The sequence below is a fragment of the Perognathus longimembris genome, chromosome 1 (genome assembly GCF_023159225.1).
Source record: "Perognathus longimembris pacificus isolate PPM17 chromosome 1, ASM2315922v1, whole genome shotgun sequence".
Taxonomy (NCBI): Eukaryota; Metazoa; Chordata; class Mammalia; order Rodentia; family Heteromyidae; genus Perognathus; species Perognathus longimembris.
In genome coordinates, this window is record NC_063161.1 from 151,678,282 (window position 1) to 151,694,890 (window position 16,609).

General features: G+C 45.8%; 1 protein-coding gene across 1 annotated transcript in view; it reads left to right on the forward strand.

Moving 5' to 3' along the window:
• The window catches only part of Morn5 (MORN repeat containing 5), a 29,188-nt gene that overhangs the window by 1,753 nt on the left and 10,826 nt on the right, over nucleotides 1–16,609 (forward strand). The window contains exons 2-4 of the mRNA XM_048352673.1: nucleotides 2,822–2,969; nucleotides 5,367–5,478; nucleotides 6,307–6,438. Coding sequence (XP_048208630.1) covers nucleotides 2,822–2,969; nucleotides 5,367–5,478; nucleotides 6,307–6,438 — 392 coding nt within the window. The remainder of the gene's footprint in view (nucleotides 1–2,821; nucleotides 2,970–5,366; nucleotides 5,479–6,306; nucleotides 6,439–16,609) is intronic.

Below are 16,609 nucleotides of genomic sequence, written 5' to 3' on the forward strand. Positions count from 1 at the left end.
AATCTCTGCCTCCAAAAACAAACCCATTCAAATGTAATGGAGCAAGTAGGCATAACATAGATGACTTGCAATTAATTGTGGTTAATACTGTGGAAGGTCGGGTGAATATAATGGCACAGCAGTTGGGAGGCTGAGGGAAGAGAATCATGAGTTTGAGACCAGCCTGGGCTATATAGTGATGCCTGTCTCAAAAGAAAGACACAGAGGCAAAAGGAGGGAAAGACAGAGAAAGAGACAGAAACACAGAGGAACACTGAATGAAGAAAGTGGAATCTGTTTTATTTATGTGAATGCTCATAGCAACATTCTTTGTATAACTGAGAACTAGAAGCTATCCAAATATGTATTAGTAGGTAAGTGGATAAGCAAATTGTTGTATATCAATTACCTGGATTTGTGCATAACAATTTTTAAAGTGAATTATTGGTAGATACAGCAAGAGCATACGAATTTTTCCCAGTTCTAGGGCTTGAACTCAGGGCCTGGGCTATGTCTCTGAGCTTTTGTGGTATAGACTCACACTCTACCCCTTTGAGCCATAACTCTACTTCTGGATTTTTGGTAGCTAATTGAAGATAAGGATCTCATAGACTTTCCTGCCTGGGCTGGCTTTGAACTGTGATCCTCAGATCTCAGCCTCCCAAGTAGCTAGGATTACAAATGTGAGCAACCAGTGCCCAGCTCATAAGTGAATCTTAAAAGAATAGCGTTGAATGAAAGTAGCCAGACAAGAAGGAGTACATCCTGTATGACACAGCTTATATAAAAGTATAGAAAATTCAAATGAATCTATGGTGACAGAAAGCAGATCAGTGGTTACCTGGGATAGAGAGGTAGCGTGAAGAAAGACAGAAAACATGAGGTAGCAGATATATTAATCGTCTTGATGTGTTGATAGTTTTTCAGGTATATGTTAAAACTTACACATTACATTTTAAATATCTGTGTATGTCGATTATACTTCAATAAAGTCTTAATGAGACTTAATTTTCCTATAACATGAGTAATATAACAATAAAAGTTAATTATAGGAGCTGGGCTCAATTTTGTAATCCTTTGTACTCAGCAGGAGCCTGAGATTCTGAGGATTGCAGTTTGAAGCCAGCTCAGCAGGAAAATATATGATACTTTTTTTGGGGGGAGGGGGGTCTGAGACCAGGACTCAAACTTGGTATCTGAGGCTTGCTTTCATTCATTATTGGCTGGTGCTCTAAGACTTGAGCCACACCTCCGAACCCTCTTCCCTCCACCCCACACACATATACTTATAGCCATTTAATCACCAAAAAGCTGCAAGTGGAACTGTGGCCGAAGTGATGGAATGCTAACCTTGAGCAAAAGGAAAAAAAAAAAAAAGCTCAAGGACAGCACCCAGGCCCTGAGTTCAAGCCCCAGGACCAGCGCGCACGCGCACACACACACACACACACACACACACACACACACACACACAGTGTAAGATCTTTCTGACCTCAAGGTTAAGTTTCCTCTGGAGGAGTTGCACAATTAGGGTCTGGATAATTTGGTTGCGAAGCACCACAAGGTGAAAATCAAAGGAGAGCTACAAACACAGCAGATAAAGGGAGACTGATGACCTGTAGGTGGCAGACATTGTGTTCCAGGTAACTTTACCTGTGTCTTCCCCTCCCTCTAGCTATCCTGTATGATAGAGAGTGGTATCCCGTTTGGCAAAGGGGAAAGAAAAGCAAGGCTCGAAATAATTACATAACTTTCCCAAAGTCTTCTAGCTAACATTTAGTAGAGCAAGCATTAAAACCTAGTCCTATCTGACTCTGCCACCCCACCCCAGTATTTCCTTCTGTACAGCCCTGCTGCTGGCTCTCTGTAAAGGACCAGCCCAGCTGGCTTCTCCCAGACTCCAAGGAAGAGATGATATTTGAAATGTGCCCTGAAGGTTAGATAGGACATCAGTGGCTGTAGGCAAGCTGGAAAAATGTTTGTACGCAGAGAGAATAGACGTTGTAGGAAGAAGCAGGCTCTTAGCTTGACTGTGTGTGAAAGCCTCAGCAAAGGGATTTCAGAACTGCATAATTCTGGGATGGTGGAACCATGGATAGACATTTGCAGGCCCCAGCATGTCAGTTTCCCCCCTCATGGTGCATATGTGTGTGATGCACTAAGTTTTGGCTCAACAAATTAATAAGAGAATGAATGATAGTCAAGGTATAATACTTTGGCTGGAAGAATAAGAGAGTAAATGATACTCTAGATCTAGTAATCATGTCCTTGTTGTGGGTGGATGTCTTCACTATAAAGTGGCTCTTTTGTTCTTTTTGACTTGCTCTGAATCTAGAATTGAGATACTTCACCTTGAATGAATAAAGAAATGGAAGAAGAGAAGAAGGGAAGGAGAGATGACGAGAAGAAAAGAGAGGAAAGGCAACAAGCAAACCAAGCACTGCCTTCCCCCCTCCCCTCCTTGGACAACATTTTTGAACGTTTTAGGGAAACAAAAAAATTTTGTTTTTTGTTTGTTTTTGGTCAGTCCTGGGCCTTGAACTCAGGGCCTGAGCACTGTCTCTGGCTTCTTTTTGCTCAGGGCTAGCACTCTGCCACTTGAGCCACAGCGCCACTTCTGCCATTTTCTATATATGTGGTGCTGAGGAATCGAACCCAGGGCTTCATGTATACAAGGCAAGCACTCTTGCCACTAGGCCATATTCCCAGCCCACAAAACAATTTTGTTTTCAGCCAGAATACTGCTGGGATAATACAATCTGGGGCCATGAGGATGAAGTTTGAGCTTGCTACCCTTCCAACTGCCATTCCAGACTCAGAGATTTCCCTTATGTCATTGCAGGATGGAGGGCAAAGCAGAATACATCCTCCCTACAGAAACGAGATACGTTGGGGACATGAAGGATGGCATGTTTCATGGCGAAGGAACCCTGTACTTTCCCAATGGGAGCCGATATGATGCCACTTGGGAAAAAGGATTGGCTGTAAAGGTGATCAGCTGGGGCTACAGAGGGGAGGCCCTTGAACAAGATGGGTCCCCACTACCCTGGAGCCCTGTGCTCCTGGTCTGAGACCCCCTTCCTTCCACCTTCCTTCTACCGGCTCTTGTCCCCCTTTCTTGATCTCCTTGGACTCTAGGATCAGGAACAGCCCTGGAGAGGCCATGAGTTCAAATCCTGTTATGCAACTTGCTATCTAATCTTGATTTGAGTTCTATAAGACTCATACTTCTTATCTATAAACTGGAGATGATGGTTGTTTTAGTTACCAATTAAGATTGCAAATGTAACTCACAATAGTAACTCACATCTATAATCCTAGCTATTCAGGGGGCTGAGATCTGAGGATACTGGTTCGAAGCCAGCCTGGACAGACAAATCCAAGAGACCCTTATCTTCAGTTAACCAGCAAACAGGTGGAAAGAGGAGATATGGTTTAAGTGGTAGAGAGCCAGCCTGAAGCAAAAGAGCTTAAAGGACAATACCTAGGCTCTTGAGTTCAGGCCCTAGTACCAACACACACACACACACACACACACACACACACACACACACACACACAATATACAGTCAGCCTTAAATCAGCACAGCACAAATCTATTATCTTAATGGTCCTGAGGTTGGTCCACAGGCTCTGTTCCTTGTGGAGTTTCCCAGGGTGAATCTGTTTCCTTCACTTTTCCCAGGTGACAGCAGCTGCCTGCGTTCCCTGGCCTGTGACCATGCACCATTCCAATCACTGCTTCCTGCATCACATTGCTTCCCCTCCCTGTTTTCCTCATCATCTTGTCTTCTCTAATGTAGAACTTCCTGCTTCCCTCTTATAAAGCCCTTTGTGATTGCACTGGCCACACCCAGATAACCTGGGATCTTTAGCTTAATTGCACCTGCATAGTCCCTTTTGCCATGCAAGGTAACATATTCACAAGCTGCAGCAGTGGGCATCTTTGGGATGAGGCATTATTTGCACATGCCCCCACCAGCCCTAGTTGAGAGTAAATGAGGCAAAACACATGAGCTCTTGGCCAAGTTTCTGGCACACCGTAGGCATTCATAAAATGTTACTACCACCACTTCTACTGCTATCATAATAAATCATCCAATCCAAAGGTTCATATCCTGGAATTTGTAGACCGTGAATAAAATTTAAGCATCAGTGAGCTCTTCTGACTTTATGTACAAATGTCTATGTATTTGGGACTTTTGTTTTTCTCTGGGAAAAAGATCTATAGGTTTCATCAGTCTCACTAAGAATGTATTGGGCTTGACTCATGACCTAAAATAAAGGCTAAGAAACACTTCTGGTTTTATAGCTTGAGACTCTAAGCCCCAGGAAGGGGATGTGACTTGTCCAAGGTCACACAGTGAACTAACTAATCATATTGTAGGAATTTCCACCCGTGTTTCCTGATGCCCAAGCCAATGCAGTTCCTACATCCTGAGACTCCCTTTAGTACTAAAGCAGCAAAAGCAGAATGCACGTGTTTGGACAAAAGGGCCATGGTTAATGACTCTGACCTTCCTAGTTCTGATAATAAAAGCACAAGAATAATGTCAGTGATATGTATCTGTGCATTCTTGGTCTCCATAGAAACAGAACCAATCAGATATAGGTAGACACATAGAGTTACATTTAGAAGAATTGGTTTCCTCACAGTCTGTCCCCTGTAACCTGGATGCCCAGGTATAGTTCTGGTCCAAACTTGAAGAGCAAGAACTAAGGAAGGCAGTGGTGTAAACCAGATCAACGTCCAAAGGCCTAAGAAATAAGAGCACTGATGATGAGAGCAGGTGGAAACAGATGCCCCAGCTCAAGCATAGAGCACAGAGTAGAGTGCTCCTCATTCTGTCTTTTGGTCTATCCAGGCCCTATGTGATTAGATTATGCCCACCTGCACAGGGGAGAATTCTCTTCTTTACTAAGTCTATGGATTCAAAATCCAATCTTCTTCACATACCTTCACATAGACATTTAGAAATAATTTTTTCTACCAGCTATCAGGGTATCCCTTAGCCCAATCAAGTTGCCATGTAAAATTCACCCTCACAGAGTACTAAATGTTTTACATGTACCATCTCATTGAATTCTTGGTACTAAATATACAGCATCCTTGTCTACTGCACAAATGAGAAACTGAGGACCAATAGAGTAAGCAGGTTGTCTACCCGGGTTCACATTACAGAGAAGTTGCCGTGCTATAGTAGCAGTCATGGAACTTATTTTTATATCCATTCCCCTAGTCCTCCCAACCGTAGTCATTGTGATAGGCCCCACAATTGTCCCTGGAATGGCAGGTAGCAGTGAGAAGCCACCTCTTCCCTTGACACTGACCTTCTTGGCAAAAAGGCTTCGACTTCGCTGATGCAGGTATGTTCCTTGTCTTCCAGGGCAAGTATACCTTTGCTGATGGGCTGGAGTATGATGACAAACACTGGCATTACTGTGACAGCTATGACAGAAGGTTTTACACAGAGATCTGCTTTGGCTTGAAGCCTTCAGGTATCCAGGCCCTCCACCCCTTCCCATCACACCCAGACTGAAAGGGAAACCAAAGGCAGCTTCCAGTCAGTGCCTGGAGCGCACTGAAGGAAGTCAAAGGAGAAGGTGGAAATGAGCAGATGCAACAGCCCACAGAAAAGCCAGTCCCTATATCTTAGATCCACTTGTACTAGCCAGGAGACTGTGGGCAAGGGAATTAACCTCCGTTTCTCCCTTTCAAAAGGAGGTGAGGTGCAAATGATAGAGCACACCACCCCTGAGTGAAGAAAAAAGAAAAAAGAGCCAAACAAGTGAAAGCACAAGGCCTCAAGTTCAAGCCCCAGTACTGGCACACACGTATGTGCGTGTACATGTGTGTGTGCATACACACATACACACACATACACATCCAAAAAAGCAAACATTTAGCCAGGCACAGTGGCTCACACCTGTAATCCTAGCTACTCAGGAAGCTGAGATCTAAGGATCACAGTTCAAATCCAGCCAAGGTAGGAAACTCCCTAAGATTTTTTATCTCCAATTAAGCACCAAAAAGCTGAAAGTAAAGCTGTGGCTCAAGTAGTAGCAGAGCTCCAGTCTTGAACAAAAAAGCTAAAGGACAGCTCCTAGGTCCTGTGTCTAGGCCTGAACGTGTTTGTGCCAGCACAAACAAAAACCATCTATTTCTCATTATCAGTAAGATAACTTACATCAAGTGCTTATAGCAGGCACACAGTACACGATGGCCAGACAGTCACATTAGCAGCCAGCCAAAGGTTGACCTGCAGTGAGCACTGAGCTTGGATACAGCCTTGGAGATGAACTAATTGTCCATTATGCACTTTCAAGGTATCTCTCAACTCACCAATATGGACCCACCTAGAAAAATCCCTTTCGGCCATTATGATTGTGGAGACGGCTTCTACAACCCCATCTCAAGGATTGTCAAGGACTACAGGGGCCGCTTCCTGAGAAACGCCGGTAAGGTTTCACCTTTCCTGATCCATGTGAAAGATTGTGCATGTGCATGTGCTCATGGGTGCATCTGACAAGAAAGAGGCTTGTGCAAATAAGAGACAAGTTATCTCTCTGTGTGTTTCACTGTTCAGACTTCAAGCCTGCACAATGCCAGAGTGAAGTCAAGGGCATTCAGAGTCTCACTGTGACAGCACACAAATGTATTCATACTGAATTTTGAATGCATTTTCCCATTAGGATTTAATGAACCCCCTTCTGTGCTTGATGTTAGGGGTAAAAAAGAGCAAAGCCAGACACAGCCTCCTGCCCCACTCACTGCCCTAAATTTACCCTTTCCGGGAGTCCCCATCATCCTACTAGGGTACCCTCAGTTCCCCCCTGCACATAGTCTTAAATGATTGATGGAGCCCATAAAGGCTGGGGTCAGGAAACTGCAATAACAAGGAAACTGCCAAGTAGACTAGAATGGCTGCACTGGCTATGGAGAAATATCTTTCCCTACCCGGGAATTTACTTGGTCAATCAGCAAGAACCAGAAAGTCACCTTTAAGCCCAGCACTTAAGGATCACCCTTATAATCTTAGCTACTCAGAAAGTTGGGATCTGAGGATCATGGTTCAAAGTCAACCCTGGGGCAGGCAAATATAAGAGATTCTTCTCTCCCATTTACAAGCCAAAAGCTGGAACTGGAGGTGTAGCTCAAATGGCAGAGTGCCAGTGTGAGCCAAACACTCAAGGGAGAGTGTGAGGCCCCGAGTTAAGCCCCAGTACCAACACACACACACACACAAAGAAAAAGTAAAGAAAAGCAACTCACCTTGTGTTCTGGCACATGTAAACACTGGTCCACGTGTCCTGGCTCAAGTAGGAACACTAATTCTGGGTGTTCACAGGATCACTATGAAGTTTCTTGATCAAACAAACTAAAGAGATGTCACATCAAACCATGCAAAACAGGTCTGTTTACCAAAGGGTTTCTGAGGGCCCTTACCACACTAATATGCTTTGGATGTGTCAGTTGTGGCTCTTAGTTCTGTAGTTAAACACCCATTTCTTTCACTACTTGCTTAACATCTGCCTTTCCCACTAGCCTGTCATGTCCCATGTGAGAGGGGACTCTTATCTTGTCTCTACTTGGGTCAATCAGAGGCCAGTGTGGATAGCAGAAAGAACTGCCTACAAGCTCAGGCAATTGGGCCTTAGAGAGCTGAGAACATAAAAGGAAGATGTTGAGACAGCAACTCCACCTCAGGGCTTAAGCTAAGGGTCTAGAAGGTCACTTCAAGGTCCCAGGATACCACAGCCAGACCTCTGAGAAGAGGGCACTGCCCAGCTGGAGCTGTTGCCTTGCGAGCTTGAGAAGGCACTGCTGTCCAGAATTGCCTCTGAAGACAGAGCAAGGCTCTGATTCCAGAAGTGCAGAACAAAGCTGGGCATGAGAAGTGAAATGCCACTGCTGAGCAGCACTGATGTGAGCCACAAGCAAAGGGATATGGTCCTCCACATCTGTCTGCCTGGCATGTGCTGCACTTAGTCCCAGTTTCCACAAAGCAGGGCATGGCGCAGAGGTCCTAGTGGGGCTGCCAAAGCTTCCACCTGGCCTAGGCCATGCTTCTTGTGTTCAGAATGTTCTTCTAAAAGAACATGTCTGTGAAATCCAAGTCTGCTGGAGCTAGGTTTTTGACGATTCTATGATAAATTGATGTGAGAAAAAAATTCCCCCACTATGTGAATTAGGCTGGCCTCAAACTCTTATGCTCAAGCAAGTGTGTGTGTGTATGTGTGTGTTGTGTGTGTGTGTGTGTGTGTGTGTGTGTGTGTGGTTCTAGGGTTTGAACTCAAGGCCTGGGTGCTGTCCCTAAGCTTTTTCGCTCAAGACTGGACACAGCCTCACTTCTGGCTTTCGGTGATTCGTTGGAGATAGTCTCATAGACTTTCTAGTCCAAGCTGGTTTTGATCCTCAATCTTCAGATCTCAGCCTTCTCAGTAACTAGGATTTACAGACATGAGCAACTGGCACCCAGCTGTCTTGCCTTGAATATCTGGGATTACAAGAATGTGCCAAGCACTCGGCTTGCTGTGAGCATTTAAGTCCATCCTTCTACTCATTACAAAGGTTTTGAATGTGTATATAATATGCCTAGGGACTTGGGCCAGGCATGTTCTCTGAGAATGGTTCTCATGCTTTTTGCTAACAGGAATATTTTACATTGGGACCTCATGTATGTGCCGGCATTATTAGACGAGTATGTATTCACGTACTGTGGTGTTTCCTATTCTGACCATTGTTGAAGTGCTGGTTGCCATGCCCTAAGCTGACTTCACAATTTTCAAAAGAATCAGGATTAACCATTGGTGGGACACTGTTCTAGGCAGCCTCCTCTGAGCCACCTCCAGCCCTCCACTGCACTAGATGTCCCTCCCTCCACTAACTGGGCTTAGCAAGCAACAGTGGAGGAGCTGCCTGAGACAACGTGACTGTGTCTGGCTCCTCACTGTCCCCAGCATTTCACACAGGTCCCGCAAGTTGGAGCTGATTAGGTTTGTAAAAGAAAATGTGGGCAGGCAGGCAGCGCACCTGCTTACAAGTCCTCCACCATCTTTTAACTAATTGTACCAACTTCAAAACCTGGTACATAATAGACAACTTACTATTTTGAATAATAAAAGCAGCTCATTATATTTCTGTGCACCTCCAACTTTGCAAAGCAGCTTAACAGCCGTCAAAGATCTTAACCCAGTGGTACCTCAGGCCAATTGTGGCAGCCAAGGGTTTGTTTGGTTGAGCCAATGATTGCAACTGCTTGAGTCCCAGGTCCCCACCACTCCCTGCTGTATGAGCCTCAGCAACAGCAGTCATTTCTGTTCCCCAACAGAAACCCTCTGAGCTCATGTGCTCCCTCCACACATGGAGGGAGCTGGGAATGGGCAAGCCAATAATGAGAACACCAGGCTGGCCAGCATGGTGGGTGGCAGCCTGGTGACAGTGACACAGTGTCTCACACCCATCCCAGTTTCACTACAAGCCCAGCGACCTTTCCAATGCACCTTCCTGCTCCCCATGTCATAAAATCAGACACAGCTAACACAAAGGCACAATGCCTATGTGCCTCTGATCGTATTAAATAATTTTTATCACAATGAACTGCAAGAAATGGAAACAAGAAGGTTTTTCTTCTTTGTTTTTTTTTTAATTTTTTCTTTTCTTTTTGTCTTGTTTGTTCACCTATCTGTCTTCAGGAGTGTAAGGGGAGGCGCAGAAATGGGGGGACAAAGAGTGAACAAATGCAGCAGTGGTACTCACTAGATACTATGTTGAAAATGAACTCTACAACTTGTGGGTGGGGAAGGGAGGGGAAAAGTGGGAGAGAACTGGGGAAGGGGTAACATTGTCCAAAAAGAAAAGTACTCTTGACCTGACCTATGTAACCGTAACTTCTCTATACATCACCTTTCTAATAACAGACACAGCTAGTGTATATTCTAAGCAGCACAGCAAACATAAGACAAAACAGGGGCTTGTTTAGAATCTTTTGCCCCACATGAGGCTAGTGGAGTAGGAGAGGGTAGAGATAGCATGTGGTGATTGAAAGTCCCACAGTCTCCTTAGAATGCATTCTCCCAAATGACCTAAAGACTCAATCCATAGCTCTGACTGGCCTCTAATTCTGGATCCACCTCAAACCAGCTGCGTGATTGTGGGCAGATTATGTTTCTTCTCAGAGCCTCAGTTTCCTAGTTCATTAAATGGACATTAAGGTAGTTCCTATCTGGAGGGTAGGAAAATGAGTTAGGGAAGAAGAGGTCAAGTATGCATTTAATATATAACCAGCACTTGGCCCAAACAGGTGCTCAGTGACTGGTGGTCACTGACTCGGGCTGGAAGAAAGAGCAGTGGGGTGGGCCACTGAAGCTTGTTGGGCTTTCTCTGGGTCCTGGAAAGCAGAGAGGTCTTTAGGAAGACAAATGAGAGTGGATGCTCTGGACTTTCTGTCTCCTCGGGGTTTTGCTGGGTAAATGAAATGCTCCTGGGAGTTTGGGGACTGCCAGCTCTTGGTTAGGGCATTTGAAGACCCAGTCTAGCTTTGAGGGTCCATTCCCCCTCCGCTTGTCTTGGCTACCTCCTGTTCTAGTCCACCTGGGCTAGCTGCCATCTGTTGGTGAACACAGCCAGCACTTTGTGCTCTCTAATGCTCCCCCCCCCCCCATGTTCCCAAGCACAGACTGGCTGTCCTTCCTTTCTCTCCCATCACAGTCTGCCTTGTCCCTTAATGCCTAGCACAAAACAGGAGGCCACAAGTCTTTGCCAGTAATCACTGAAGTCTGCCATGTGGCTCTACCTGTATACCTGCAACTCAGGGAGACAAAGCTGGGGAAAGGATGCCCACTGTGGAGGAGCCTTGCGAGGTGCCAGCTTATCTTATCTTCTCTTTCCAAGTGGGTAATTTGTGTGAGCAACCACTTACATCATGATACCTGGTCTCACAGAGATTAATTAGTTGCTCCTAATGAGTAACAAAATTAGATTCAAACCTGGATCTTGCCTCAGTCCATTGCAATGATTTGAGTAGGGGTAGTATCTACCTTAGGGCCACATGTTAAAGGTTTGGTCCCCATACAGTCCTGTTGGGAGGTACTGTGGTCCTTTAGCAGGAGGCGAGACAAAGGGTGGGGTGAAAGTGGGGATGGGAGGTCTTTAGGTCATTGGGAGCATGCATTCTAAGGAGACTGTGAGACTTTGGTCTCCGTCTCTATGCTTGGCTTTCTGGCTTGTGATATAACAGTTTGCTCAGTCTTGTGTTTCTGCCATGGTGTGCAGACCCCACCAGAGGCCCAAAGCAATGAGGCTGTCAATCCTGTACTAGAACTCTCAGAATCAGAACTGAATAAGTCTTTCCAGTTGGTAAGTTAATTGTCTCAAGTTATAGTAATTGGAAGCTGACTAATGCAATGCACAGTTCTTTCCATTCTTCATGTCAGTTATATATACCCATTTGTCTTGTAGATCTCCTCTCCTAGACAGGGCCTGGCGATCTGATTCATCATTGTCCCTCTACCAGGCACAGTTCCTGGCACCCAGCAGGAGCTTAGCAAGCTTCCTAAATCAACCAAGGGCCCATTTATAGTATTAAGACAAAAACTGTATAGTCCCAGAAATGAGATGCTGTCATTGTTTTGAAGAGGGTTCCTTTATACACTGTGACCCATATGAAAGCATCTGAAGATATCTGGAATAATTACATTTACTATAATGGGAAATGGGGAGACCAGCCCTGTGCCCTTCTGCAAGGCATCCCTTTCATTTCTCCCAGGAAAGATAAGCCAGAGCCACGTTGGCAGTTTGCAGGATGTATCTCTTTCATGTAGCTGTTGCTCTCCTCAACATTACCAGTAGGAATCATTTGCAAAACAACTGTACCACTAATCCTTCCTCCCTCCCCCCAATTAATGATACCCCATGTGAACGTCTCAGATGAAAGGCGCATTATTAATATTCAAAGAAAAAAACACCCTCGTAACCATTTTAACATGTACAGCTAACAATGAACTAAATTTGCTTTGTGGAAGACAGAGAGTGAGCATCCCAAATTAGTTTATGTAAAAGCTGAAATTCTTCCCCGAAAGGTCTCAGTACCATCCTCAAAGAATATCCTGATCATCAGAAATGCCGTCAAGATTCCCGCCAACATTATCCCCTTTGTTGTCTGAAATGTCGAATCAAGCACATCTGGCAAGCGTCCTCAAGCTCACAAATCTTTCAAACAGCGTCTAATTCCCAATGGTGAGAGAGAGAACGCCACTGCTCTTCAAAATAGCACCAACTTTCCTTCAATCAGAAACAATGGCTCTGGCTTCTTAAAAATATCACACACCAGTGATTATTTGCAGAGAGGGTCCTTTTGCTGTTTGAACCTGTGGGTTCCTGACAGAATTTAAAAAGCAAGACCACACGCCTCACTTGGATACACACTGGGCTAAGTGGACACTGGAATGAGGGGTGTGAATTGGGGGACTCAAGAGTGACCTAGCTTCTGTGATTGCAAGTCTTTGGGACATGATGGCTGCCTTCCCCAGGGTAAGAGTGTGGAGGATGAGGAAGATAATAGTGATGAGAGCTGGCATTGGCTAAGCAGTTACTTACTGTAAAGCAGACCTTTGGCCAAGGGGGAGGGGAGTCCTCATGTGAGCTGTGTTTAAAAAATGAGGAAAGTGAGGCTCAGTGAGGTTAAGGGAAATTGGCAGGAGGAATGAGTTTCATAGCCAGGCTCATCTGCCTTTCAAGGTCTTCCTCTTTCCCTTTGCCTGGCCAGCTCTAAGATCATCTGCCCACAAGGGCATCAGGCAGGTGCCCTCAGACGCTGGTTGTTTACCTGCGGTATAGTCACCTTTAGAAAAGGGTAACATTTAAACTGCAGGGTGAACACCTGGACATGAAAAGCCACTTTGATCTAAAATTCCTGCGGTCATTGTTTAGACAGTTGAAAACTGGAAACATCCCAAATACCAAGCAGGAGGGGACTGGATAGGTAACATACAGTGTTTTCTTACAGGGGAACCCAAGGAAAGCATTAAAATATGGTAGCAGAAGGGCTGGAATGTAACTTAGTGGGAGAGCACTTACAAGGCGCTGGGTTCAATTTCCATCACTGGGGGGAAAATATACGACAGTGGATGTCTTAATATGCAGAGGTGTCCATAGTCTACTTTCAGTGAGACAAAGCTGGATGGTAATAATAACCAGCATTTCCTGTGTGCTGACTCATGTTTCAGGTAGCAAGCATTTTCCCTGTGCTATTTTGTCTCATTTCATCGAATCCTCTCAGTAACCCTATAAAACAGTCATCTTTATTATTCCCCCTTTACAGCTGATGGAACTTGAGGCATGGTGAAATGCCTTGCCCAGGCTTAGCTGGTAAAAAGTGGCACCACTGAAATTTGAACCCAGGTCTGGCTGGCTCCACAGCTACCGATGACTTTTGAGCTGGTTCTGAGTGATAAGGTGGCAGGCATTTCCTAAGAGAAGAAGGGAGGGAGGGAAGGAGAGAGGGAGGGAGGGAGGAAACAGCCCAGGGACACAGAGTATACACCCTGTAAGTGCAGGATTATACAGATGCTTTCCTTCCCCCAGGATACTTCTCTCTCTGTTTTATTACTCAAAAACTGGTCAGTGGTCATGAATCTTTCAGTGCCTCTCACACCGCAAGATTGTTAGCATCGAAGCCACTGCTTTCTATGGACAAGTGAGGAATTGAGTCCCAGAGAGGGCAAATCACCTCCCTGACTCCACACAGCCTGTCTGTGGTAGATTTGAGTCTGGAATCCCAAAGCCCCATTACCAGCTGCCACTCTGTTCAAAATCCCAGGCTACTGCTTCCCAGAGCCTCTCTTGAGCTCTCTGCAAAATGGCCGAGCAAGTCTTCAGCACAGCCCCCTTCCTGCCATCATCTCTCCAGCGAGACAAAAGGCAATTTACCCAAATGTTATAATCACCTGGAGACTGGCACGCAGGGGCATCCTTGCTTTATCTGCGGTATTGTTCACAGCCGCGTAATGAAGGCTTTGTAGAGGGATAATATCACACTCGTAACTGCCAAATAAAATGCCCGCACAGATCATACATCCCTGCCAGCAGACTAGGAGGGAAGTTGGGAGAACTGAAGTCTCCACTAAGCCAGGGACTCACCACGTCCCAGTCCTTTAAGGAAATTCCTGCTTGCCATGGTAAAAAGGAAGAACCAGGATTTGAACCCAGGGCTCTCTGAGAGCAGAGGCCATGGTTTGAACCAGTGAGGTACATCATGGCCTTTTCTGAGGCAGAAGCCTCTCTGAGAACTAGATTAAATTATAGATTCTCTCCAGAAAGAGAGAATTTTGCCCACTGCAGAGAGGATCAGCCACTTTGCAGCCATCCACAGACCCCTTGAAGAGTTCTGCTCTAGGAATGACGCCCCCCCCCCCATTTCCACTGGCTACCCACCCTGACTTGCAGAACTGTCCGGTGCCCTTCTTTCTCCCCACCCCAACTCCAGAGGCCCTGGAAATCCCCCTTCTAACTTAAGATTAGAATGTCCCCAGGAGTCTGGTAACAATGTCTTCCCCACCCCCAGGATCACCTCCTGGAGGCATCCAGGGGACACAGCTTCCCCTTCCCTGGCTGGGGTCAGCTGAGGACCGCCTAGGCAGCGTTTGTTTTGTCTCCTTTAATAGAAGTGGCACAAGGTCAGAGCCCACAGGCCAGGGAGCCTCACCTCTCTTCCTCAGTCCATGCTCTTGACGCCAGAGTAGTTGGCCGAAGCCCCTGTCCAAAGTCATGTCCCAGAGAGGTAGGCAGGGTTCAAGACAGGCTTTAGATTCATCCAGATCTGCAGTTATATACCACTGACTCAACTTCTCATCTGAAAAATGGGGGTAGCAAGAGGACCCATCTGACAGGTTTGTGAAGGGAGAAGATGCAAGGGTTATGGTTAGGACAGTGGCTATGCCAGTCACTCAAAAGCTTGTGCCCATCAGTGATCACAATGATGATTATTTTTCCCCTTGGGGTAAAACATTGAAAAAGAAGGCGCCAACTTAATTCCACATCTCAAAGGAGGAGCCCTGGCCTCCACCTGAATCGGCAGCCCATGGTTTCCTGACCTCTTGGCCTTGTCCCTGGTGGTCTCTTCTGAATATGGGCTCGGTCATCTTCATTCTTTCAGGTCCGCTTAACACCTCAGCCTCACTGAACCCCTATGTACACAGGGTTCTGTCACTTAGGGACAAGACTCAGTGCCTGCCTCTCTAAAACCAGAGCAGGGCTGGGAGGAACAGCTGCACAGTGACAGTCATCCTAAGGGATGAGCATAGAGACCCTCCCGTCCCTCAAAATATACTTTATGAACTAAAAAATAATAATAATAACATAATCCACACATAGGAAAGATGTCAATACAATTCTGTATGCCCTATGATGTCTATATTCATGTTTAATTTGAAACATCAAGTATGAGATTCTTTCCCCCAGTAAACCAAGAGTGATCTTGGAACCATTGTGCTGAGGAGATATAGAAAACAGAGTGTGTCCCCAGTGTCATTGAATGATAGCCTCAGGCAGGAAGTGCCAGGCTAGGCCATAAAGGGTGAGGGAAGTAAGAGCATGGGCAAAGGCACAGAAATAATTGGGGGCTGTGGGTACTCAAAGCAGTGTACCTGAGGTTTGCATATCATAGGCCAGAGGAGCTGTCCAGGAGACTTCCCTCAGGCAATGCAGGACAGTGTGGGTTCCACTGGTGTGTAGGAGTGAGCTTGAGCTGTGCATTCAAGGAAGAGAGACCCAGTGAGACAGCCTTGGGTGATGTTTAGGGAGTGTGGTTTCTATCCTTCAAAGCCTGATCAGTAAATACAGGAGCTGTAGAAAGTTTTCTCAGGGGATGGGTAACAGCCAAGAGCACAGCTCGGTAGACATTCTTGGGCTCTGTGCCCACTCACTAGCGGGGTGAGTCTGAACACATGCTTCTCCTCTCTGAGTGACCCTCCCCATTAGGAGGCAGATATGAGTGCACTAACATAAAAGATTGCTGTGAGGATTAGAATGAGATCAGTTTTCCATGAAACTATTTTTTGTTCATTTCTTTTCTTTCTGCTCTCCCACTCTAGCTTGGCTTGCTCACAGCTGGTGCTCTACCACTTAAGTTATACCTTCAGTTTGGCATCTTGCCAGTTAATTGGAGAAGGGAGTTGGACAGACTTTTGTACCTATGCTGGCTTCAAACTGCAATCTTCCAGGCCTCTGCCTCCTGAGCAGCTAGAATGACAGGTGTGAGTCCTCATTGCCCAGCTTATCGTGGAGCTTTTACCATCCCTCCTTGCTATCTCCACTGCCCCAGCCTAGCTCAGGCCTCAGAATATGTCTGCATGTCTGGAAAATAGGCTCCCAACTGCTAAGCCCTCTTCAGTCTATAGTACATGCAGCTGGAGAACAAAGGCTACGAGGTCAGGCCGGCAGGGTGACCTCAGCTATGGCTCGTGGCTTTCCTGAGCTGCCTTCATGCAAAGGCTGGGAATCATAAACATGGCAGGTGAAGGTGAGTCCAATTCTTAGTGCTCAAAAGTAAAAATGGGAAAACAAGAAGAACAGAAAAATAAATGATGCTGGCGATTCCCCCAAATTCAGCACACACTTGCTTTCTAGAGA